The sequence below is a fragment of the Platalea leucorodia genome, assembly GCF_965183815.1.
Source record: "Platalea leucorodia genome assembly, chromosome: 14".
Lineage (NCBI taxonomy): Eukaryota > Metazoa > Chordata > Aves > Pelecaniformes > Threskiornithidae > Platalea > Platalea leucorodia.
The window spans coordinates 9,059,522-9,087,464 of NC_138836.1; the positions used below are offsets into that span (position 1 = coordinate 9,059,522).

Here is a 27,943-nt window from a genome sequence, read left to right on the forward strand (position 1 = left end):
TGGAAAAATAGGTTTGTCATGAGGAATTAATGTTTGATTTACTTGATCATTAAAAAAAGCTGTGTCTATAGGTAATTCTAGCCAGTTACAGAATGCACTGTGATCCATGCAACTAATATACTACAGTAGAATAGGCACTGTGTACTACTTCAGTTTTATCTTATACACAGCTTTCAACAGGTATGATTGACAGATGTGAGAAATTAAACAGCAACACTTTTTGAATTATAAACATTTATAATATACAAATTTGCTCATCTGATTCATAAGGGTTATAAAACACAACATAGTGGAAAATGAAAAACACGAATTACACACAGCATATGAAGTTGATCTGGCAGTTTTTGAAATTTACGTTTTTCCTTTTAAAAGAAATATCAGACTGCTAAACATGTCACTGGTCATGTACATAGAAAATCACAGGCCAGGCCAGCAACAGTGTCTTTTTCTTGAAACACAAGAAGTGGGGAAATTTGTTCATCAGTTAAAAAGAACAGATAAGAATGAAAATCACAAATTCTGCCTGGTATAGCTTACAGTCCAAAAAGATTAAGTCATTTCAGATGAATGTGAAATAAATACGCAATCCTTGAGGAAGTATGATCCTTGAGTTGAACCTACTGAACCGAAAATGAATTCCAGCTATACACTAGTATGTCACCATGGTGAAACATCTAAGAACAATATTTTGAATAGCTTTTTTGGAAGCAATGTCTTACTGCTTTAATATGTACAGGTTATTTACAACAGATTCCCTTTTGGCCTCACAAGTTAAGCCATTTTAGCTGGCTGTTAAGATGCAATTCTTTTTTCCACGCATTATGCAATACTGTAGTTAGAGCTATAATTTAAAATAATCTTATGCATGAATTACAAATATTAATAAAGTAACTCTGCATATATAAATATTTCTAGCAGAATTTAAAGCATTCAGAATGTACATAAAAGGTTTTGGGTTGGTTTTTTTTTTTTTGGTAGGGCCAGATGTGCTGCTTCTCAGATCATCGTTGCTTTAATAATGCTTTGTACATAGCAAAACCCAAAACTGCAAAGACAGTAGCACCAAAACTTGCTCGGAGCCAAAAGGTAGAGCTCTTGAGGTCCGCTTGTGTCACATGCCTAAAATTTAAAACACATAGAAAACCAGGTTAATTCCATGACAGGGATATCAGACAACTTGTGCTAAACTACTCTGCTTTTGGAAATTCATCACTACACTTGTCACAGGCAAGCAGCTTACAATTCAGCCTTACGAGTACTTATACAGTCATTTTACTTTTCTTAAAAGCTTAGGGTTTGATCTGCAGCCCTGATCACATTAGTAGATCTCGCTAAAGTCGGAGAGCTCACACAGATGAAGAGAAATGCAGGAGCAGATCGTTAGTTGTGAATGTGGGGAGGGCAGTGTGTCTTCTTTGAGGGTACCAGCAAGCATTCAGAAAACAAAAATAGCTAGCAAATAATTAATAACCCATAGTGAGAACAACTGTGCCCAGCAAAATCCTTTTTTTTTTTGATGTTGAGTTTGCATATTTCTGCTTTTTCATGAAAAACTTTCCAGTCCTGTTAAATATCTACTTAGACTTCTTCCCCCAAAAAAGTTTACTGACAAGTAGCAAGTAATATTTTTCCAAAAGCCAGAATCAAAAAGAAGGACCATTTGTAAATCCCTTTCTTCCCAGTGCAGTCACAAGAACCGCAATAGAAACAGTCATCCAACACCAAGCTGAAAGCTAAGAGAAAGTGCTAGTGAAACAAGCAGTGACAATGGCATCAACAGAAAAAGACAAGATGTAACAACAGTATGAAGTGACTGTATGACATAAAAAGCCACATCTTGCATGACAGTAGAGACAGCCAATGACCCAACTCTCCCAAATATTGCAAGAAGTCTGTGAGCATGCTCAGTTAAACACGGCTAGCCATCCTCAAAAGTAGTCTCAAGTATGACAGCTTACCATAAAGCAGGAGCTACCATTTAAAACAAGTTATCGTAAATGCCATAATTCAAAGCACAAGAAGTTCCTAAACAATAGTAAAGGTTTTTTTTTGTTTGTTTGTTTGCTTTTAAGATAGAACTTACAACAGAACTTCACTAGCCTACATATTTTAGCCTGTATTAATCATCACGGGTTACTCAGTGAAAGCTGCAGGTGTATTAAGCGCAAGGAGCATACAGAGATCCTAAGCATACACGGAGTCCATACAGTGTGAACTGCAGAGCTATAGCATACACGCTGTTTAATAAAGCAAGAACTGTTACTTGCTATCAAAATACACAAAACCAGTTTAGGATATTCTTCAGTAGATATTTGCAGGAGCAATGTAAGCCGTATAGATAATCAGTGTACTGTCATACCACATGCTGAAGGAACAGACTCTTTGGTGCACAAACAGCAAAACACAGCTGGTCTCTAAAAAATCCTAATCTTATTTAAGAATATCTTGCTGGGTTATGGGACAGATCAAATTCATTAGTTCCTGCAAGCATTAGTTCTTCTACAGCTAGTTTTGACAAACTCTCTGCAAACTAGACGTCAAATGGTTTGCTATGGGGAAGAAAGGGAAAAGGCAATGGCAAGGTCACCTTAGTTTGGCTGCTGTTACCTGTCTTCAAGTAAACGTGGACCAAGAGATGACTCCATGAAGATGGAATCTTCTACAAAGTTGACGGCGTGCACCTGCTGCATAATACTGCTCTCCTCGTCTGCTAACAGCATGGCCCCCAACTCATCTATGCAGGGTCTTAACCTTTTTACACACATGCACAGTTTGCAGTTCATAGCATGGCTCAACAACCGCAAGTGTCTCAAATATGCTCAAATGACAAAGCCCAGAGAATTTATAATTTTTAGCCATCTAGCCCCTGATTCTTGTGCAGTTGTTAAAAACTTAGTGCTTGGGGAAAAACACAAATAAATGGAGTTTGTACTTCTGATGAGCTAAGTAAAAAAAAAAAATGATTTCATGTAGCTCAATGCCATTGCTTTAAGGACAAAGAAAATGGCTTAAGAAACTGAATCTCTTCCTACTCCATCCCCAAAGCCTCAACTTCCACATGTCGACAGGATACTGCAATACTCCTGCACCATACGCACGAGCTAGAGTACCTGTGCTAAACACACTGGAACGACTCCAACACACAGCCCTCAAACTGACGGGATCTCGTTACTGTTGATAATTCAATTCAAGACTGTATTTTATCACTACTAAGAGCTTTAGCATTTGTGGTTTTTTTTTTTTTTAGTAAAATACTATAAAACACTTGTCTTCAGATCTGTAAATTATAAAACTTATCAGTGTACGTAAAATAAATCACTTGCGTGTAACATGATTTTAATCAATTATGTGACAAGCTCTGTTGGGCAAATGTTAGTATAACTAACAACTCTCAAGTTTAATTTGGTTAATTCAAATGCCCGACTATTTGTATAATTTAAAAAACATCCCGTTAAAAGTGCAAATCACTGTTTAAATTGCAAATGAACGTTTTTGCATTGCCTCATAAAGCACTATCCCTCACATCTAGATTTTCTGATTCCTATGTATAATTTGCCTTGTTTTGACTTTTGCACATGTCCATATTTAATGGTATGCAAGACAATGGCTGAGCATGCTTCATCCTTTTAAAAACAATTAATGTATTCTCAGTCATGATAAAATCCCCTTTTCATGTCTAAAGGGGGAGTAAATTGACTCTGATCCCTTTTCTAAGCCTAACAGTAACAACTCTTTCATTTAAATAAAGAAACTAAATCAAGGCAGGGATTTGTCTTATAACCTCAAAGAAATCTACTGACTTCAATAAGAAATTACTAGGGCCCTCTGAACATCTCAGCCCAAAAATCCAAAGTCCAAAAATAATTACTGAAATTCAGAACACTGTGGCTAATTGCTTTACACCTTTAAAAAATTTCCAGTTTTTCTACCTCAAATGTTCCTTATGCTGTCATAAATTCCGTTTTTGCAACTTTGATCTCTAATATTGTTTAGCTGCAATGAAAGGGGAAAAAAAAAAATCTGTCTGAAATAATAAAAAAGGATCGATGTTTGTTTCCAGCACAGGTTCTTCGACATGAAAGTGGCTATAATGCAGAAAAACTTTTCTCAATACATACTGAAAAATTCCTACCTCTTCAATTAATAATGTTCAAATTTAATTTCAGCGTGGTTGTGTTCATGAAACTAATTTTCACCAGCGGCAGAAATTATTGCTGCCTTGTAGCAAGAGAGTAACTCTGAATTAGAAAAATTATTCTCTCCAAGGGTTAAACTTATATATGGATGTGCACATATACACACACAGAGTAGCAGTTAGGACTCTATAAACGAAACTGTATTTGAAACTCTTGCTTATTAGTAATAACTAGCTTTCAAACTTCCCAAACAGATTGGGCTGTGTATTTAATCATAGAATTAATTCCACATATATAAGAAAATCTAGAAATTTTGCCTTTGGCACAGAATTCAGATTTTAATGCTTGTTTTGGAAAAAAAAAAAGACATTTTTATTCAATCTACCCTTAATAGTGAGTCAAGTAACTTGTCACTTGTTGAGTAAGATCTTTGAAATCCGTACAGTCTTTCTTTTAAGAGGCTTTAACAACTCACAAGAAGTTTGCAACATGCACTTACCAAGAGGTTAACTGAGCATGCCTGTCTGTCATGGCTACACACAGAAAATTGCTGAGTTATGGGCCAATACTGCCACTTTTCCCTCTGTCAGCAGCAGAAGAATCCCAGGTCTGGGAAAGTTTAACCTTAACTATAAAGTCCAAAAACATTCCTGTAATAACTACAAAAGCATTTTAAAAGCACAGTGGCGAGGCCAACAGGCTAGTCACATGGCTACTCACACCAAAACTATAAGCAAGTTAATGCAGCCAGCAAGCAGCAGCAGCCTGCTCTGACAGACAATAACTTCCAACAATAAAATATAAGCAACTGAATTCCAAAAGCATCGCGTAACGTGCGCAAGCTGCTGCAGCTTCCCTTCCGGCATATATTTTCCTAGGATGCAAACCAACTCCAGCAGTTAGATTTTTCCCCCATGCATTAGTCATCTAAAATGTGAAAAGCTCCAAGTGCATTTTACTATCTACAAAACCTAAAAAGAATGTGAAATGCCAATTCAATATATTCTATTTGGAAAGAAATCAGGGGACACAGCTTTGCAAACTTCTACTCAGTATGGGGCATTAAACAGTTTAGAGAGGGAGGAAAATAGGTAAGTGAAATACTGGTATACTGTCCTAATTTGGGGGACATCTAAGTACAGGGATAGATTTCTGCAATTAGATTTAATGGCAATATATTATAGTTTTGAAAAATAATCTGCATACGCTGCAAGTAGTGAAAAATAAATCCTGGGTTATACTCTTAAAACTTTCCCATTACAGCAAAATTAAACTATTGTCTAAACTGCAATTTCACAGAAGGAAAGTTTTCATAGGAAAAAAAAAAAAAATCTTACAAATAATTCCTGAAACAACCATGTTTTATATGCAAGTAGAACTTAACTTCTATTCCACAATACTTAAAAACTTTAGAAGAAAGAAAAAACATGCTTCAAGAAGTCTCCCTCACTGAACAACACAATTCTCATGCATTAGAATTGTTTTATTTTGAAATGAACTTAGCTCACAGAAAAATGCCACTACTATACAAGCAAAAGGCAACAAGTGAATGACTTAAAACCAAGAAAGCGGATGTTCTGGAGTTTAAAAAAAAGCCAAAAATCCAAGCTCATCATTAAAGAAAGGGTTAGAATAACATAAGCAGAAACCTTGCTTTTAAAAAGAGGTAAAACAATGTAGTAAAAAGAGATTAAGTGCCAGCCAGACAAATACAAATGAACACCTAAAGGAAAGAACAAATTAAAAATATAAAAATACTACAGGATAGTAACAAGTCTCATACATGCATGCACAGTGCTTTGAATGCAGTGCCTTCTTCCTCAAAGAGCCAATAAAGCGTGATCCTGGGTAGTTCAAACCAACAATCCCGTTCCTGCACAATAAACATCTCCAAACTGAACTTCTGCATTTGTTGAACTTGCCTTTCTGACAGCCTACAAACCCCGCGGAGAGTCTCCGAAGTTTGTCCGTAGAAGAGAAACTGAAGGTGGGCATGAATGTGTTAGGTTAACGGTTGGACTCCATGATCTTAAGGGTCTTTTCCAACCATGACGATTCTATGATTCTATAAATAGGTTTTTCAGCTGCATAGAGGCAATTTTCTTCCTTTAATTACTAAGGTGGGAATATTCAAATGTGATATTATATTTTTCCTTGGTAGCAGTGTTTAAGCATTACTTAGCAACAAATAATACAGGAAGGGTCCAATCTGAAACATTTCAGTTTACCTACTTCTACTGGCTAAAGCTTCAGAATAGGAAGGGATCAGGAGAGTGAGTACCCTTGAGAAACCTCCTTTACCTATCAGTTACCTAACTTTTGCCTAACTACCTGACCTAATGGTAAGCACTTGTAAAGGCAAAATAAGAGAAGTTATATAAACTAACTACATCAGAAAATCCTTCTTGATTCAAATGCTTTCTCTAATCTAATCACAAATCATTAAAAACGCATCTAAGGAGCTAACATTTTTCATCAAGAAAACCCTCTCTACCCTCCTAAGTCTACAATTAGGAGCTATTCCCTCTTGTTTACAGATATCTCGGCTCTACTATATATGCAGTTATACAGTAGTCCAGGTACTGAATGGCGAATAACCTGGGGCAGTTATGTTCTGTGAGGAAACACTCTTGAAGAGCTAACTAGGAAGAGAGCTGGCGAGATGAAGTGAGCATGCTGGAAACCTGCAACAAAACCCTAGTGACTAACTGAATGACTACAGACAAAGAGATTCTAGCAAATAATTTTTCCTTTCTGTAGGGTCAGTGGAAAAGTCTATGAGGAATTCTCGTTACCTTGAATTACAGACTTTTTTAGGCAGTAGTAGATTCCTGTGTTTATTCCACACTATCTAGTGACAAGGTGTGGAATGACAGCATCCTGAGACTTCCCGTAAAAGATTTCAATACCTCAAGCCCTTGACAGTATTTCGGAGGAGCGAAGTGCAACGTCTAATGCAGGACTCAAAAAAACCATAGGCCCATATAAGAGAGAAACAAGCCACAACAGCTAATGTAGCAACCCATCACCATTCCAAAAAATGAGGTGTATTACAGAGGTGGTTTCAGCCTCAATAATGAAGAGTAGGGATTTTCTAGTAGTGACTGCTGAATGAAGTTTTAGGGCAATGATACGCAGAGAGACTGCTGTTTCAAGGGATTTTTGTCTAAGGCATGACTCTGCAGAAGAGATGCAGCATGAACAGTCTCACTCATATTCACAGTTTTTTCCTAAGCTAATGAGTTTTTCACCCTTCTCTGAACTCTCACTCTGTAGTTAACACTTTTGGATTAAAGTGGTGTTTCACAAAGAGGCTCGATACTGTAGGTGGGTTTATCAGTAGGCCTCCTATATACGTGTTACTTGCATTTAAAGTAGACAGCCACTCTTATTTGGAGCAGCTACATCTGAAAACAGTAAGAAGTAGTAACATACATGGACCAGCAGCATGTCAGGATATTCTAACCATGGCCTTCAAATAAACACATTTATCATAGTTGCCTCCAAGAATCGCATTTATCATACATGCCTCCAAGGCGGCTATAAAGGATGGAACCACTGCACTTCAAAAATTGTTTGGTTTGAACTCCCATTTGCTGGGGTGCGATGACAGGTGCTGAGGTGTTATTAAACCACGTGTGTCAAAAACTGCCTGCAGTACACACAAGACAAGGTATAGCACTGTTTACAATGCTGAAAACCGGTTCTCTCTCTTTACCAATTGCTTTTTCCAAAGTGTCTGCAAATGTTTGACCATTTACCACTTCATACATGTTGCATTTTATTCAGAGAGGAATTGGATGTTAAAAGCTCTAGATTTTTTACACAAAATACCCACGCGTTGTGCAAACCAAGCATAACACACACACAGAGAAATTCTATTAATTCCCAAATATCAAACAACTAGAAAATATAAACATGTAATATGTTATACGATGCTGCTATAGTCAAGCTGTGCCTTTATGGAAATATTTGTGTAACTGATATCTAAGAGGCACTACCTCAAATCAATACCAAACAAACCTATGATGCCTCAAGTGAGACACGTTACACAGATTTATAGACACTACTTAATGTCCATTACCAGTTCCCTAAAAACACAGTCCTAATTTCTTCACAGTATTTTTGCAATCACTAAGTGCCTGAATCAACAGCCAAATTGGTAATGTTTCAAAGAAATCACTGGACTAAGCTCGAAAGACCAGAAGTACCTTCAAGTTAAGCAAAGTTTGACAATTTTATGACAATTATGAAAGTAAGTAGCTGCCTATTTAGTGGATACGGAGTGAAAAATCTGCAGTATATAAGGTTACCAATTGCTTTTTCAAAAAACCTTTATTTTAAAAGCACACCTGGTACCTAGTAAATAAAGTTAAGGACCTGTTAAGAACTGCAGTGAAGAGTTTGTTCTTTACAGATTGCAGCAAGTCTGAGTTGAGGAAGTTCTGACAGATGCAAAATGTACACCTGTTGCAGGCGCACATACAGCGTAACCGGGCATGGCTGCGAAAACACACAGAAGGACAGGAGTTGAAATCTTGCTCATAAAATCAGGTGCACATTAGGACTGTGCCACAACCAAGAGAGATTTAGGAATAAAAGGTACATTTGAATGAGTAAGGAGAGGAGAAAAAAAAAATATACTGGGGAAGCAAGGGTACAACTACAGCTGTGCAGAATTTTAAGGTCAGATGTTCTTCGTCTCGGACATTTTGGCGTTACCACCACACACAGATCTTAATAGCAAAGCACAAACATGAATGAAAATGTTTGCTGAATTTATTTAAGTTTGTAAGGAAAGCATCTAAAGGCTTCTGAGTATGTCTGCACAGCAATAGATAACACCCCTTTTTCAAACGAAAGTAAGCCACATTTTCTACCACTTTGAATGCACACTTTACAAAGTGACAGTTACCTCTACCTTTCCCACCCTAACAAACACACATGCTTGAAAGCTAAGGGAGAAGCAGGAATATTGATAGGACAAGATATTTGGTCAGTGCTACATTTTAGTGGTTTCCCAGTATTGCAGCGCTACAAAATAAATACAAGAGAACAAAAAACAAAACAAAAGCTTTAGAAATCTAATTCAATAAATTCAGTTTCAAATATAAAAAAAAAAATCCTATTATTTTGGGTGAAAGTGACATTAGTTCTATTTAATTTAAAACAAATGTCAGCTGTCATACTAGACTCCATCTGCTGTAATATTTATGTAGTTCAACACCATATTAAGAGCTCCACCCACCAAAAAAAGAGATGCAAAGTGAGCTTAGCAACAGTGAGATGTGTAGTGAAGAATGTGAGCTTAAGTATCTTCTATCTGAAGCCCAAAAGGAGTTTATATAAATTCTATTAAAAAAAAATATAAGCTCTATTAGATTAATGAACATAGTAATAAATATCCTGAAAATAAAAAAAGCTTCAAGCAGCGCATTGGGGGAACTGTTGTTCACTAAAGAGTGTCATTACTTGTAATCAACTGTCCAGTTGAGCTGTTAACAAGAATTAACAGTACAACTTACTCACGAGTATCTCAAAAATACCAAGATAGGAATATTGACATATTGAGTTATGCCTCCACAGTAAGGACAGAACAGAACCCTACATATTCATTGGAATTTGCAACAGGAGCTGGATGAAGTAGTGTATTTTTAAAAAAATACCCTAGCAACAATAGCTGACACTGATTTATGTGTTGGATACATACCAACTGTCTCATTTTGAAATAATTTGAAGAGTCTACTCAAGTCACTTACGTCTCTCTGTTGCTAAATCTCAGTGAGGCAGTTCCATCCTCGTGGCTAACAATGACATGCAGTGGTATTGTGCGTGACCCATGCAATATGAAAAATATAGCGGTTCAAGTACTTACGGATACATTGCCATAGTTGTCAGTTTAACAAAGATATCCTTACTCGGAACATCAACCGTGTTACAAGTAAAGGCTTGAGGTGGAGGCATTTTGTGTTTTTTGCAGAATTCAGCAGGAGAAATAGTATATTCCTGTCTAACTTCATGCAAATCAGACTTTGCTGCTACCACTAAGCATGGTATTCTGCTATCCATGAAGTGCTGCTGCAAATTTAAAGAAAAAAAGTGAAAGAAACAGTACATATACATTCAACCTGGAACAGCCTGAGTTGAACTGTTTGCAGCAGCATTAAGATATATTCATTGCACTGAAGTCAGGCATTTCTAGAAGCAGAATATTTTATACAGACAAGTAGACATTAGCTTTGTATGAACAACAAAACTTTAATGCATCAGCCATATATAACCAGCACCCATAAATAAAATGTCTTTTAAACACTAGAACTTGTGTATAGGACCAGTAACTGACACTGAATATTTTGTCAGTGAAAAGATATATAAATGTAAAGGTTTGTATATATAAACTATACAAACCTTAAAAATCCTGGCACAGTACTCAAAGGACTTAGGGTTACTGACATCATATACCAGGCAGACAGCATCGCATATGGTCTCAGCATCAGTTAAAAATTCAGAGTCACTAACATCATGTAGCTAGAAAAAAAGATGGTTTGAGAGGAAAAAAGCTTCGTCATTATGCAGTTAAAGGAATTTTATAACTTTCTTTTTCTCATAATTTTTATGGCTCATTTTTATGTATCCTTAGAACTAATGGACTGACAATAGGCAGAATTAATGAAAAAGAAATAGTAGGAATTTACCATACAGCCAACATATGTGAGCTGTTCAACATCACATCTGCAGGCAATCACAACCTCAGCATAAAAAGTTACATTTATTTTAACACAAAGAAACTGGCATTCATCCTACAGAGGAAAACCACAGAGCAGAGGACTAGATCTTGGAAAGCAAAGAAAGATATCATATATCATAAAGGAAAACTACAGTGGAGCGAGCTTTAAAGAAAGTATTTCACCCACTGAAGATTAACTTTAGCCATCCTAATCACCCTACGTGACAGATTCTTCTTTACTGAACAGGTAGATTGCTTGCTGATAATTTATCATATGTTATAATTTGATGCCCTGCAGCATAAACATAATGGACTGGGTTCTGTACAATTTAGGTCAAAGTTTCAAAAATAATAGGTCCTGAACAGGTTCAGTTTAAAGTATTAGCAACATGTAAAACCAGAAGTTATTTGAGCCAGAAAAGGAGGGGTGCAGAATCTACATTTATGAAGAACAGACAATTAAAACAGAAATTTGTTTGCAGAAGGCTCTGAATAATTCACTGAATTTTAAGATTAACCAGTCATATGCAAACAATAACGAGGCAACCTTACCAGCAAGTATTTTTCCTGTCCGTATACATAGACTGTATTAATGGCATAGTAAGATTTGTGTTCTGCACGTATTTGCCTCTGTCTCTGAAAATGCAGAATTTCATGTTAGTCCACAGCAGCTTGCCCCTTTAAGTTAGAATTGAACAGCTGTTTTACTCCATTTATTAATGACTGAAAATTACGGTAATCTGTGGTTTATTTTGCAAGTAAATGCACAGCTATAATCCATGATGTACAAGTAACTATTGCATGCAAGTCATTTGTCTATCTGCTAAAAAACAAAAACAAAAAGCCCCTCCCCAATAATTCTATATTCCCTCATAGACCTCTCCAAACTCAGTAATAATCAGCAAAGCTCTAAAATCAATTGGTTTTGCTGTTTAACCTTAACTCAAAAGCATATATAGGTGAATATAAGCAAAATGTTTCTTACTATTAGATTTCTTCCAAGAAGAGCCTGAAGAACTCCACTTTTCCCACAGCCTTTCATTCCAACAACATTGCATCGGAAAACATTTCTCTGAGTCTGTTTTTTCTGGAGGTCTATCTTTTTATCTCTTGTTACTTTTGAAAAAACACAAATATTTTTGGCATGTAAAAACATGAAATAATTGTCCACTTACATTAAAATCTACACAAAACAAGCAAAAATATTAAATCAGAGGTGTGACTTGAGCAGAAAGTAAAAAAGAATAAAAGTGAAAAAAAAGACCATTTGTTTAAACAATTTACTCTTGAGCAGATTTCTAAATTTAAATCCCTAGGTTGCACCAATTTTTTTTTTTAATTACCTGTAATTGCCGATGCTTGAGATTCTTGTTCTGCAAGTATCGAGTAGCCTAAATAACCCAGGTACTCCAGGCAACGCTGTACATCTAAGTATGTGGTCAGTCTAGCAGAGGGGACAAAAAGAAGTTTCTGAATTGTTAGCACCTGCAATACCAATTCTTTACGGTACTGAAACAATGTTTACCTCCTATCTCCAGATTGACATGATGATAGAAGTATTCCTGGCACTACGTAGTACTGAAGGACAAGGCACTCTGAGGGTAAATGGTGGCAACTTTACCAGTCTTAATAGTCAGCAAAACACTACAAAGGCAGTACCTGCTGAGGCCTATCAACCTACACCATATTTTTTTAACTCAGCAAATAATGTTTTCCTCATTCTCTATATTTTCAATAGGAGAAAAAACTCATTACTGAACATCATTCGTACCATCTCTAAAGAGTAGAACAACAGAAATAAGTATTCTGACAAGTTTCAGGGAGATTTCCACAGTTTGAAGACATTTCTTCATAGTTAGCACTAAATACTGGCCAAATCCTGAACAGGTTATAACAATTGTCTGAAGATTAGGCCACTGGATGGCTATAAAAACAGGACTGCTTGGGTCAATTTTCAACTATTAAACTTCCACTCCTTCTACTAGATTTTTAAGAACCTACAAATGTATTATCATACCCAAAGTTCTGAACTACTAATGTAATGTATCACACTTACGTCCACTGAGAGAGAAACCCTTGGTATGTAATCCACCCCCTTTCATTTGTACAAACAGTGTTGTTAACATCAGGTCCCCATGGCATATAAGGGAAGACTTTGAACAAATCTTTCAGTTCATCGGGAGACAAAGCACAATCTCTATCCTGAAAACAAGCACACGATATCAGACATAAATCACTTAATCTGTGTCTATTCTAAACTGATATTGCTGTACACTTGTAAGATTTAAGAAACTGGCTATAAGAAACTGAGCTGCTTTCATTTTAATCATTGTTCCTTTTTTTTTTAAATAAGACTAAATATATGAGCTGGTTAAAAAAAATTTGGTAGTACAACTATAACTGCCAGCTCTCCTTGTAGACAGAAATATAAACAGCAGGCTAGTTTTGACTGCAAAGCTTAAGCCACGGCCAGTTTCTGAATGAAATGACATGACAAAAACACACTTTTTGCTAGCAAAACTGCTAGCAAACTAAGGCTCTTAAGTATAAGGACACACGCACTCTCAAATTAAAAGCTTACCAAATCATGTTTATCAAAAATACTTTGAAGAAACAAGTATGCATGATGATTTAATTCTGTTGTGCAGTCTGGAGGAATTTTTAGCCTGTTTATTGAAAACAAAAACAAATACATGAAGTGTTAAGTGTGTTTATGAAATATAGAATATTAAAACTCAAAATACAGACTTCTTGAATTACAACATTTGGTATTTGACCTTTGCATTTAGGTTTATTAATTTATCTTTAAAGAAATCAAAGCATACACTTTTTATTAGGAATTCTAAAATTATGAGTGACCATCTTTATATTACATGATATATAGCTATATAGTAATCAGGTTCCTGTTTGGTTTGGTTGTTTGTTTTTCGTGGTTTTTTTTCAACAGAACATTATGTAGTTACATTTTTTAAAATGACACAGAGTTGGTCGATCTCTTAACTTTTTCATTTGGGGATTTTCAAAGGATCTCAAGTGCTACGAAAATACTGACAAGCCTTTTCTAATTTGTTGCCACATACAATAAGCAACTGCTCAGATTTATGTTCCAGCTTTGCATTAAGAGTCTCTTTTGCCATCTTCCTTATAAAGAGAGAGAGCACTACATGATTTGGCACAAGAGACAGTAGTTCTTCCTTCATAATTTTCAGTCACAGGAAGATTTTGGCTGGTAGGTCATAAAGTAAGGGAGATACTCGATGTAACAATGTGTTAAATAAACACACTACAATAACCCTTTCCTCTTGGCAAAGCAGGAGGCAGCATAAATTAAATGCCTGTAAGTTAAAGACAGCTAAAAGAAGTGATACATACGGAGGAAACAAGTACTCTGGTGTAAGCTCTAAGTCATCATCATATCCAAAGCGACGTAAAACAGTCCAAGTTGTTTCATGCCTTCCTCGCTGAATGAAAAGTGTGTGCAGAAAAAGAAAACCTAAAAATCAAATGATAAAATCTTAAGGCCCTGAAGTGCTTTATCTGCTACAAATATTTTTCATAGAATCAATATCAGACTGAAAACAAAAAGGCTTGAAATACACATTCAGATTTTAAGCCTCCTGGGTGACATCATTACAGCATTATCTACACAGACTGAAGTTTCAGAAATCATGTTATTTGTAAAAGTGTCCTTCAAGGAACTGTTGCCTTAAAACAACCCACTTGGTTTTCTGTTGTTGTTTGCTTCTTTCAGTACCAGCATTTTAGAAGAACTTAGCTGTATGAAAATAAAGACAACAATATTTTCAACAATTTAAAAGAGTAAGCCTTAGCAAGAAGCCTAGAGAGTAGTCTCATGGAAGACTGCCTTTAGTTCTCCTGTATCAAAATAACTGGGTAGGATTTTTGTTTAGCACTTTCCAGGGCTTAACGAACACTGAGATTTCACTGTTTAGTAAGGCTATGCCTTAAGATTCCTACTCTTTACAATTTCTCGCGAGTTCTATTACATATGTAAGCTCCACAAGCAAAGCAGTTACATTGACGCTCAGAAAGAAAACGTTTTTTCTCCTTTCACTTTTGCCATATGCTCTGAGCAAATCTGTACAACATAGCTGTTAAAATGTTGACAGGCACCACACCTTGCTGACAAGTGCTGCAGACAGTGAGCCTAGAGACAAGATATAGATTTATCTAGGAGAAAATCTCTTTTGAATCAGTATACTTATTTGGATTCCAAGCTCTGTAACGAGAAGTAAGACAGACCTTATTTTATTCACCCTGGTATTCCTCAGTTTAATCATCTTTTGATATTATACTGCCACTACACCCAGCTCTTGTAGTCTGAAAGAATCAAGACAGAGACCATATTCCAAAAGACTAGCTTTTTACATAAGAATGATTATCAACTGTATAAAAGACATATCTTTTAAGAATTAAATAAGGCTTACCTTTTAATGTCAATCCATTATCTGCAACTCCATCACTTAGGTTTTTCCTGACTACATTCTTTACATCTTCCAGAGCTTGAGGTGCCAGCGGTGTATTAAAACAAATTCTCTAACAAAAAAACCCAAAAAGAGCATGTTAGGACCACTGGCTACTAAGCCGGACAAACAGCATGTCCCATATGAAATACAGCCTTCAATGTTCTGATAAGCTAGTAAAGGACAATCCAATTTCTTAGTGGAAATAAGGGTGTACAAACTTTATTTTATTTTTAAATACAAGCATTGGAGTTTGTTCATTTAAGTACATTTTTTTCATTTTGCTCTTGAACTAAAATTTGAACAATGGTTGGAAATAAAATTAATACCATTACAGTTTTTACAGATCCACTCTTTTATGCTGCACTTGAGACTTTTAATATTTAGACTTGATCCCCTTATAATTCACCTTACTACTGTTCCTTCAAAAACAATCACTTGTTTTTCTAGAATTATATAGTTCAACTATTAAGCATGGTGAAAAGATAAGCAAACGAGTTACCTGAAAGAAGTTGAGCTCTGCATCATTCAGAGTACCATCATTATCCTGATCAGAAATTCTAAAAATCCGAGTGAGTGCTTTAATACAGGCAGGTTTCATCTAAGGAATAAAACAAAGTTCAGTATCTTTCTAGGCTTGCATATAAAAAGATTACACTGAATGACATCGGGCAGCTCAATCACATTAAAACAAATACTAGCCTTCATTTTTCATTTTTAGAATAGAGACATTCATACACACATACACAAAAATAAAAAGCAAGAGGAAACAAAATCCTGATCTAGCAAATTTATATCCAGATATTTAAAGCAATTATTCCACATTAAATGTCTGTCTGTTCAACTAGTAGAATAGCCTCAAGCTCTTCACAAGCTGAAGGTGGCACCACTTAGTTATTAAAAAAAAAAAAAAAAAAAAACCACCACCCCAAAAAACAAATGTTCTCTAAATTCCACCTTATTACTACAGAAAGCTTTAAAAAAACCCAACTGAATGATTTTTTTTTTTTCCCCAAACATTTTTTGGTGGGGAAAAAAAAAGGCCTTGCAATCCCAGTGCCTTGCAAAAATAAATGGCTCTAGAACTACAGTCAACTCTTTCTAAACAAGCACGCTACCTCTATTCACTATTTCAGCTATTCACTATTTCAACTATGGCTTCAGAAGGCTTCAAACATCAAATACTGAAAATCTTCACAGGGCTCATTCATCTACCAGGCAAAGCATTGTTCATATGGACTATCTCTATGACAAAAGAATTGCTGGGATACCTTCCGAGTGAAGGAAAACAGACAGTGGTAATTCTCTCCCAACAACTACAGTGATGATGGACTCTTCTCTTCACAGGGATCACACAGATTGCATAGAGATTGGTTTTGGAAAACCAAAAAGATTTCAGCACAACAATTTTATCACAACATTACTAACTCATAAAGATGATTCTGATGGAAGAAATCAAAACAGGATTATTCTCTGGTTCTCTACTTAACGAAGTATTTATGATTGAAGCAACTTTCCTACTGACCAATACTACATGGGGGTTATGTTTAGCGATTTTATTTGTATTTGCCCATGAAATTAATGTTTTTCAAAAAAAACATATTCCTCCATAATGCTCTGAGCTAACTACCTGTGATACTTAAAAAACCAGCCACATCACTTGTTTCTTATCCCTTTTGCCAAAGTCTCACAAGATGCTCAGAAAAGTTCTTTCCCTTAAATCAGGCCAAGTCTGGAGTAGTTTCCCTGAAATAAATAGAGTTACTGTGAAATGTATATCTAAAGGAGAACGGAATTGAACACATGATTTTGTTCACATTACATTGGGTTTAAAGTCACTACCAAAGCTTCTCATTTTACTTAGCAATTCACATGGGCAACAAAAAACTGTCTTCATTGCTTAGAATGAAGATGACAGACAGATCGGATTAATACAACACAAAACAATCACCATGGTCCTGGAATATAACGCTTGACATTTGCAGGTGGGGTGGTGGTAACAGAACACACTAAGAAATGCAAAATCCACTGAAAAGAAAAGAGCAGGAAAGTGATTAACTTCCCCCCACACACCATTATTTGTTCTTAGAATCTATGTATAAATACCTCTTTCTCCTCCGGGCAATAAAGAGGACCTGTAGGATGTAGAACAGCTTTCTGTGCATAATAAAATAGCTCTGATATATTCTTCAAGTTTTTGGCTGAACACTGAAAGAGAAATCCTGATATTGATTAGCTAGTCTCTTGACTACTGGGTGGTTTCTTCTGAAATTTAAGCAAGCATCAAACTTTTAAAGATCTAGCCCCCTCTTGTGGGTACAGTGCTGTTTTGGAAAAAAGACAGCTAGCCCCTGTAACTGTTCAGTAATTAATAAAGCAGGTCTCACTACAATTTGCTGTCATACCAATAACAGATAAACCAAAAAGTTGTATCTACTTTGGAAAAAAAAAGGGGGGGGGGGGCAAAAAAAAAAAAGGCATAGCCACACATATAAATTCCAGTTTTAATACTTTGCAGACACGTGTCTGGCTTAATATTAAATTTTAAACATGTGCTAAAGGCAAGAATGTGAGGAGGCTCTAAATATTAGAAGAATTTGACAGTAACATTTGATTATACAATAGTGTAACCTTCTCTAAAGAAAAATAACATATAAACTCACCATGATAATGACTTACATTTGAATATTTTACTTTGAATAAAAAAAAAAAAATCACCTTTTCTGTCAAAAAGTTGCCATATATGCTTGGCAAATATGTATTTTTTGTTACTCATTCTAACTTCAGAAAGTCTTGCATACCTCTACACACGTTTCTATCTCTGTATATTGATTCATAATGGGAAGGATAGTTTCCATACTGCTATATTCCACTAGATCAGACTTGTTTCCAACTAATATAAGAGGCAGCCTGAAAACAAAAAAAGGTTAAGAGCTTTAAAGACAGAGGGATAAAAAGATCTGTCTTAATTTGGCATCCTACCTCCCACCAGAAGCCATTCCATTATTTTCGTGACATAATTAAATATCACTGGCAGCCACTAGGCAAAACTAAATGATAGCAGTTTTAAGTAAACTGTTTTGATATACACTTAGACAGAAATGGATTTCTTGTTGATACTACAAAAAACCACACAGTTAAACACAAAAGTAACTGATCAGATTATTATTATACAAAACCAGCATCAGTAGGAAATGTATACAGACCATGTAGCCAAAACTAGTTATACCATAACAAATATAAACACACCTGGTAAAAGCTGCCCATGAAATTCAAAATAAATAGCATTGCTGGCATATGTAACAGACCTACATACTTTAAATCTCTTGTTGCTTGGACTTCTTATATAAACTTTAAGTTTAGAATTTGATTTTCTTAAACAATTAACATCCTCAACATTGTCCATTGACACCCATCGATGTGCAGCCTAATTCATACTTCTCATCTTTACTTATGCACCTGCTATCTTTGTCTGTCCTTTCATTGATGAGAGGAATCCATCGACTTGTTACCTAAAGCGGGGTTAAAAACAAACATGAAAAATACATTTTCAAATTTAATATGACTGAACTGTTAACAAGTTCAACTACAACTGCTACTGCTTCTTTCCCAAGAAGGCACATATTTACCCACAAAGGAGGAAACAAATAAACACTGGAGTTGATTAATGAGCAACTTTCTCAGACGACTGAAATGACTGAAAACTCAGATGTTGAAGTGGACCAGAAGCAATAATACATCTGTACGTTCTCTTAACCACTTGAGCTCAAACACCATCTTATGCATTTTAAATGCCTAATACAGTTTTCAGCTTGCCAGCAATTAACAGCGCACAAGTTACATCTCAAGCAATAACTGGGTAAAATGTGTTACATTACCTTATCAATAGAATTCTTGTTGTTAACAGCATATACTATACAAATCACATTTGCCTAAAATGAAAAGAAAGGAAAGGCATGGAATTCCCCTGTTTAGAGTCCCTAGAGCAACAGACACAATTAAGAACTACATGTAACAACGTCAGAGTAAGAACATTAGTTAAAAACCGTCCATGACTTGTTTAAGCTACTTGTAGCCTGACAATGGCTTAAACCAAATAATTTATATGTTGAGAAGCATGTCTTGCAGTGTGACATTCACAGCTTTGCCTGCAGAGAGACCTATGCTACCAAGAGATCTAAACGGAAGAATCGTAATTCGCAGCCTCCACTCAAGTACCAAACTAAATGCCAGAAATGGAACACAACACCGTGACAGACTGTACAGAAAATGTGCAAAGGTGCTCAGAAAGAACTGAAAATAGGAACAGAAGGAATTATAAAATTACCAAGAATCCCCTGCTATTCATAAATGCAATAGTACAACATGACAGGAAGAACCAAAACTGATCTTTCCAGGGCAGGATTATTTCTTTACAAAAACTGTCAGTCCCTTGGCCTACTGATTAAAAGATATTTAGGTTCTGTCCTTTCCCTTGGAAGCACAAAGCTTAAGCTCAATTCACCAACACAGTGGCAGTACCAACTTTTCTTAAATAGAGGAAGGTTTACTATGGCACAGGGCATAAAACAAAACAAAATGAAATGCCAAGCAAGAAAAAGCAAGAGAGGCTATTTTTTTTTTTTTTCCAATTCAAACTGAAGCCCATCTAATGCAGAGAACTTAAAAGGAAAGGTTCTCCAAAAGCAGAAACTATTTTCTAGTAAACACTAAAATATACTTACCTGTGATATTTCATGGTAAAGCTGCTCATCACTTTGCTCTGCTTCTGCATTCAATAGAATAACCATTCATTAATACTAAATATTTTTGTGAACGAAACTGAAAAACGTAAGTAACTGAACTAGGGTATTTCAAAATGCTCATAAGACAGCCTTGGGAAAGCTCCTGTTATTTAAACATCTTTTAAGAAAATGCACTACAGAGCACTTCTACTGTAACAATAATGAAATTGATCTATTAACTTGCAAGACAGAAACAGGCTGTTGCACACAAGTTTTTTAGCAGCTATTTTAAAGAGGAATAATTACATTTGTAGACAGGTTCTCTTTAGCATGAGTCATAGTTTGCATCCCCCTACATTTATCAACAGCCCCTTCTTGGGATAATAAGTAGCAACATTGTTCTATAATGTAAACTTTTACAACAGAAGATGACATATGTTCATTTTATTGCAGTGTCGATTTTTTTTGTGAGATCAAGCTTCTGTTAACCAAATCTATGAAACACTTCATCCAATAGAAAGAAAAATTCACTCCACATAAATTTAAGCTCAAGTCCAATAAAAAAAATACACGTTATTCCTTTGTTCCAAATAGGTAAACACACCAAAGATATTTCCTCAGCAGTGGTGGGAGAGAGAAGACAGGAAGGTATTTGCTAACATGGCCTAATTCTTGGCTTCTATTATAAATGGCAGAAGGATTTTTCTAACTGTGCAATAGTTGCATATATTTATGATAGCATATGAACCTTGATACTGAGCCTATTTATCTATTCAGCAAGGTCAAGGAGATCAGAATATATCAAAACCAAAAATACAAAATATGAAACTGACACAAAAGGATAAGGTGTTCAAACTTAAAAATTTAGAAAGACATGGAATATAAGCTATATAAAGTCTCCTGCATCTTAGTAAATTCTTCACTGAAAAAAAAAAGTTTTGAATTCCATGAAAGTACCCACCTTTGTCTGAACCTGTAAATACATCCATCACAGAAAGAATACTAACTTCACTGGAATATTGCTACGACTGTCTTTCGTGGAAGTACCAACAGCAGTTAACGTTAGGCTTTGAATTAGTAGGACCAGCCAGCATCATCTGATGTAGTTTTATCCCATGAGTTTCTACTTAATCTAGTCTTTTCCTACATGTAGCTTTGGTCCCATACCAGTATGACTGTTGAAGAGGCTATTGAGTTAGATAAACAATTCCACGCCAAATCAGTCAAACAGTAACAGTATTGTGTAGTCCTTACCTGAATAATCCACTATGTGGGTTGGCACTCTTTCAGGGGTGACATCAGCTGGAATGGTGATTTCTTCAGCTCGTGGTGGAACCTTGTTGTGAAGAAACAGCAAGAAAAAGCCTTTAAAGATAATCCAGAAAATCCAGATGGCCAAGAAAATTCGTACACTAGAATACACCCGCCAATTAGTCAGCTTTAAATAGAACAACTTATTAGTAGTTCAAGTACTTTGGGGTTTTTTTTTGCAATGTACTGAAAGTCACTACTACTTTCTCATTCTTTATTAGTCTAATTACTGAATAAGGAACTTCCTGCATGCTTTGCAAGAAAGCAATGTTGTTAAGGGATTCAATGAATGCTTCTATAAAACTCAAATCCACTATACCCAACCACCTATAGAGAACTATTATAATAGTAAAAACTATAAACAAAACCTGAACTGCAATTTACTTTCAACAAAAATGTCATATAAATAAAAGTTCTAAAATTTGGGGGGGTATCAAATTCAACCAATTACTACAAAGGGCTACACATTCTTTAGCAGGAGAGTAACATCAGAGTTAGCATGCCATTATTGACAAATTAAATACTGTTTAATCTATGTTTAAATGTTTTAATTTTTGCACAAGATATCCTGATCCTCCTCCCACTGAAATCAGTACAAGAACTACCCCTGCAAACACTGCATGAGTTGTTAAAAAAAAAAAAAATATTCAAGATAGAGCAAACAAGCATGACAGAAAAAAAACAAGTCTCAATTTTTACATAATCATAACCTGACAAGTTCCTTGCTTCTGACAGAATGCTAAACATTAAGTTCAGAAAAGCCTGCAAAGCAAAACATGATAGTAATAAAATAAACTAGTTATGATTGTTGGCCATTTTTTCCAGAGAACACTAATCCATATTCAGGAAGAATCAACTTAAACCTAACTTTAATGAAAACTTCCTGCACAGCTGTTTATTGCCTTTTACCATGAACTTTCATGATACTTTTGTTTTCTTTTAATAAAAAAAGGAAAAAAGAAAAGCCAATCACCGGAAGAATGGTTCTTTGTAGAGCTTCAGGCTCTACTTAATCTTCATCAAGAATGATTACTGGTAATACCCAGTATATTAAACGCTATTTCAAACTCTGAAAGGTCTGTTACACACACCCATACAGCTCCAATCTGCATGACTGACCTGCAGGAACATGTGTCTTTCAGCAGTTTATATAGGATGCAGTATTTTTTTTTTTTAAGTTATTTATGTAATTTCAGGCAGATTTTGTGTTACATAAAAATGATGCTTTTTCTCTCAACATGAGTTTAGAGAAATATTCTAGATTATACAGCAGAAAGAAGTTTAGAAGTGAATAGAGGCTTATAATTCACTAAATGCATCAACAACCAACCTGTCAAAGGAATGGGTCCCTGAGCAGTTTAAGAACAAACAGAAACGGGAGCTCCTTTTCACCTGCAAGGCCGGGAACTAAATTCCATTATGTTAACAATCTAATCTTGACTCATGAACTGTGGGAACCTACTGATTTGCATTAAACACTGCACAGTGTAGATTCAAAGAGCAGCACATGACATCTATTTTAAGACTTGTGATCAGAGGAAATAAACATTCATGTTTAGATGTAAAAAGCTTAACTATTTGCAGCAGCTGCGGTTCTTTTTATGGCATAGAGAGAACTATGTGCTGGTTTTTTAAAGGAATAAAATGTAGAAGTAGCTTTACTTTTATTCTGGAAGAAAGCAGGAAGAGTTTTCGGCATTTTTTACTTCAAAAGAGTCAGGAAAACATTCTTCAAAAATAGAAATAAAGGAATGTCTCGCTTAGTCACAAAAAATGGCTAAGTTATACAATGTGACTTTTTAATTCCTCATTCTTATTCATTTTTCAATCTACTTGCTCTTTAAATACAACACTCAAAAAAAATCTTAGGGTCTTGCCTCTTTCAGCACCTTCCCATTTATGAGTCTCTAATGTTGAAATATGCAGCCAGTTATGACCAGTTTCAGCTGCTTAAAAAAACCCTAACATTCTTCAGATATCAAAAAAATTAGTTTAATTAACCACGTGAAAAACAAGAAAGGAACTCAGATAAAATTTAAATTCCTAATCTTCATGCAGAGGTATATTTAAACTAACCTACATCACACTTCCAGAAGTCATCATTGCAGTTTTAGACTTTTTTTTTTTTCTAAATAGGAAACATTATTTTAAAGCAGAGCCTATTAACTTACGCTTTGGAAAAAATATATAACAGGATAGAATTAAAATATAGAAAACAAATAAGGATGCTCTACCTCTTCTGGAAATTCTTCACTGACAAGAGACATAATTAGTGACGTCTTCCCAACTCTGGCTGCAAAAGCATTAAAAACAGAGATTAGATAATTCGGTTTTGCTACACTCAATAGTTGCATTGCATCTTAAAATGGGAAGTATTTTTAAAACATTTTCCAACTGACCATGGTAAAGGCTTTTTATCTGTTTTTTAAACATACTAAATACGGATGACAGCAATTCTCTCACAAGTCTTTTATTGTAAAACCTTCGGATCCATTTCACACTTCTGCATTTCATCCAGAAGGGAATCAAATCCTGCTCTGTCTTACACAAAAGAATTAGCAGGTTTTAACCTTAATACAGAACACTTAAGCAAATAAACAAACAAACAAAAATTCAAAACAAACTGGAAATGCATTAATACAACTTAATAAATAGAAACAAAGAAAGCACACAGAAAGGTATTTAGGAATTAACTATTTTTATAGTACTCTTGATAGGATGATTGTGCTTCAGTCCTAAACTACCACGGGTAAGAGCTCTGCCATCAATGGACGTGGCTCTACCATCAATGGACAAAGACTCCACAACCTAGTTTGACTACTTTGAAAGTGCAAGAGCATGATCTCCTTGATACAAATGAGCTGTTGCCCACAAAAATTGAAAACAAAATCCAAACCAACAACCCTTCTAAAGTCACAGTTTTCTTAATCCAAGAAGAATATCATCTCTGCTTCTGTATTCAACTGTATTCAATCAAATAAATGACTCAGTTTACTTGCAAACTTCAGAGTTCTGATCTCACAGTTGGATTGCTTGGCTTTGAGAATCTTTAACGTAACCATTTAAAATTAAGAGTTGGTAACTTTTCTCAGGGTTCCCCTCTCTCTAAAACCCTTCACTTGTCAACTTCCTGCTCCTTTGAAAGCCTTGCAAGACTATTACTGTTTTATTTGTTTTCAAGACATTTCTTAAAAAACAAAATGTTCAGATTCAAATATTATCTGGGATTGTATATTTCTGACAGCCCTCAATTCACGTAAAAAACTATTTCATCCTGGACGTATACCACCTTCGCTAGTATGCATGTTTTACCAACCGAGATATTGCTCGCAATCAGTCAGAGCCTGCATCACTCTTCCTACTGAGAACAACATAAAACGTCATCAGTTGACATAAGTTGTTTTGCTGATATTACCGCATTTACACTTGTCTATTTAATTGTACATAATTCTGAATATGGGAGGAAGAAGAAGAGATTAAATTGTAAGACTGATTGGTTTTGTGCAGAAAATGGTATTACTGAACTGATGATCTAGTCAAAGTACATTGAACTTACCCAAGTCTATTTTTGGTATAGTAACAAAGGGCCTTCTGACATCCAGAAATAAAAGCTTCTCTGCATCATGGTAAGTTAAAGAGTAGTTATTACAAAATTATGAAAAGCGAAGAAAAAGGTATCCTGCAGAGGAAGACTTTTGTTTTCCTTAGGGAGAACAGCTGCAAATTTTTCACCAATGGTATTAGCTGGAGAGCAGCAAGATGCAGGTTTCTTAACAGCAATATGGTTGTGTTTTCGTAAAAGACTCATATGAGCTAAAACCATTATTTACACTGCCAGGTGTCCTCCTGCATAAACCACATCTTACGTTTCATCCTGACAGAATCACAAGAACTTAAAAAGCTCTCCTATTTCCATAGATAAGTACTTTCCTGATAGGCAAGTAGAGTTATTAGATAATTACTGAAAACGGTACAGCATATTTTGCATCCGACCAAGTCAGCTTTAATTTGAAATGGTGACAAAACATGTTGGCTTTGAGATATAGAATCTCATTTCATTAATGTTATATGACTGAAAATAGAAGATTATGGACTGCCGGTTGGTGAAGATGCTCAGTATTTATAAGCTTCTGGTATACTTCCAAGTGTTCTAGAGTTGTTTTTTACGAAAATCCATAGGTTGAAGTGTAGAGATTTGGTTTATTTTGCTTGAATCTAGGTCAACCATTTGCCTTTCCAATTCTGTTTCTAGTCTTAGAAATAACAGCTTAAACAGTATCGGCTGACTAGGATGCAGAAAACAGCACAGCACTTTGTGATAATTAACTTATCTTCTTCCTCCTATATAAGTCTTTTAGGTCATGCTGCATAAAATAACATGTGAACATATTCTGAAAATTCTTGGCTATTAAAAATTTATGTTTGCACCCTGGATATTTGGACCAAAACAACCTTAAACCTAAAATGTAAACCATTAGGGATTAAAAAGGCTGTGTTTTGGAACAGGCTTACAACAAGACCTCTTCCTTTCAGAGTCTGAACCTGACGGTCTGCTGTTATCATCTCACAAGTATTACATGGTCTAGACTAACTCGTGGTTTCAGACTAAATTAATATAAAACACATGTATACAAACCAGTACTAACAGTGTAACTGGCAAGTTTTACCGATTTGTAAAACAAATTTCTCCCTTCTGTTTGTTACAGTTCCAACAAAAATATAATATAAAGATGCTCATAATCTCTCATGTGTCCCATGTACTATACGTCGCTACATTTAAGAGAACTGTATCTTTGAAATTTTCAGTTGGACACATTGTGAAGTTAGTTGCCAAATCAAAGCACCTGTTACACCTGTACTGAAACCACTGTACAGAGCCAGTTCAGAACACACCATTGCCAGAGAAAGTGAGGTCAGTTAGGCATATATTCTGAAGAGGAATTCAACTGTGTATTCAAACGCACAAATACATTTTTAAATAAACTGAGTCTTGTAAAACTAACTAAATACAAGCTTAATGAGTTAACTCTTTCTGCATAGCACCATCTCCCTGAAGATTCCTCTCTAAAGAAGTCATAGAGGATCTTGCTAGGCAGTACAGACAGAGCCAACCTGCACTATAAAATAACTGCATGAACTGTACTATAAATATATATGAGGCATTCAGTTCTCAGGAAAGCTTTTTTAGTAGTACTACATTCTTAGTATAATTAGGTAATTTCACTAATAACACTTGGTAATTACTCCGCATTCTTTTCCTGTGAGGAACTTAAGCACACTTTACAAACTAACAAAACAGAAGCTCCTTGCTGCTATTTGCATCAGTAAGAAGCTGTATCTTTGAAAGCCTAGCCACTTATTTGGGTACCTCAGTGTGAACTTAAGGACATAATTCTAGAAACATGAAAAAACACAGACCCACTGTAACTTTGGCATGCATATAAATGCGTGCTGTTTATTCAAGGTCATACAGTAAGCTAATGGCAGAAGCAGGGATCTGGCTCCCTCGCCCTGTCCTAGCCACAAGTCTGCAACACCCGACTGATAACTGCCTGGAGCACATCTGGCCACTGATTTCCAAACTCAGTAAATAAGAAAGATTTAAGTTTGGTTTCCACAAAAAAAAAAAAAAAAAAGGGTTTAAACAGGACGTGGCCAAACACAGGGCAAGAATTTCAGCCCAGTTTCATCTCCAGGGACGTCCAAGAAGCACACCAACTCCTCCAACTGACTTCCATGCTGCGAGCTCGCTGTCCAGCAAAGGCAGGCGAGAAGCCGGGAGCTCCCGGCCGAGCGCAGGCACAGGCTCCCGGGCCGCCGGCGCGTCCCTCCCGCCGCCGCACTCAAGCACGGAGCGGCCACGGAGCTCCCAACCCCGACCTCTGCCAGCCACGCAGGGCCGGGGCTCCCCTCCTCTGCCAGCCGCCCTGGGCCGGGCGCACCGCCCCGAAGCGAAGGAGCCCGGGCGGGGATGCGGGACCCCCCGCCCCGCAGCACCAGGGCGATCTGACAGCCGGCGGCACGGCGACAGCGGCTCTCCCTCAGCCCCGCGGCCCCCGCCCCGCCCTGCCCCGCAGCCTCGGCCCCCGCCCTGCCCCGGGGCCGGCCCGGCCCCTCCCGCACTCACGTTCTCCCACCAGCAGGATCCTCACGTCCTTCTTCATGGCCCCGCTCCCTGGCCCCGCCGCGGGGCGGCTCACATCGGGCTCGGCGGGGGAAGCGGAGCCGCTGCGGCCTGGGATCCCCTCACGCCGCGACCCCCCCGCCGCCGAGCGGGCAGCCTACGGCGCCTCGCGAGGGACAGACGAGGGAGCGGCGGCCCGCGCGCCTGCGTGCGGCTGCGCGGGGCGGTCGAGGCCGCGCGCCGCCCTGAGGCGATTTGCGCCGCCGTCCCTCAGAGCCCGGGCGGGCAAGGCAGCGGGCAGCGGCCGGTGGGCGCCGGTCCCGCTCCCGGGGGAGTTCTGCCCTGCGCCTCCCTGCCACGGTGGCTCGGTTTTCTGCCATTAAGGAGCCACGATGCAGATTTCACGCACTGTAATGAAACGGTGCTGGCTGCAGTGG

The 27,943-nt window shown here is 36.8% G+C and overlaps 1 protein-coding gene across 4 annotated transcripts; it reads right to left on the bottom strand.

Annotated features, from left to right (window-relative positions):
* On the bottom strand, positions 1-27,646 carry RHOT1 (ras homolog family member T1). 4 transcript variants are annotated; one of them, XM_082326774.1, is made up of 21 exons: positions 27,510-27,646; positions 23,617-23,675; positions 21,326-21,407; positions 20,072-20,115; positions 19,226-19,279; positions 18,807-18,859; positions 18,149-18,257; positions 17,454-17,555; positions 15,850-15,948; positions 15,312-15,420; positions 14,236-14,356; positions 13,445-13,529; positions 12,920-13,065; positions 12,207-12,307; positions 11,849-11,979; positions 11,416-11,499; positions 10,545-10,664; positions 10,012-10,214; positions 8,517-8,639; positions 2,608-2,751; positions 1-1,119 (listed from the first exon to the last, which is right to left on the bottom strand). In XM_082326774.1, exons 1-21 carry the CDS (start codon positions 27,544-27,546, stop codon positions 1,002-1,004), a joined length of 2,124 nt encoding a protein of 707 aa, XP_082182900.1. In that variant the 5' UTR covers positions 27,547-27,646; the 3' UTR covers positions 1-1,001. The 4 variants fall into 4 exon arrangements, with proteins under 4 accessions (XP_082182900.1, XP_082182897.1, XP_082182898.1 ...); XM_082326771.1 differs by lacking the exon at positions 2,608-2,751; XM_082326772.1 differs by lacking the exons at positions 2,608-2,751; positions 8,517-8,639.
* Between the last annotated feature and the right edge of the window lie 297 nt (positions 27,647-27,943).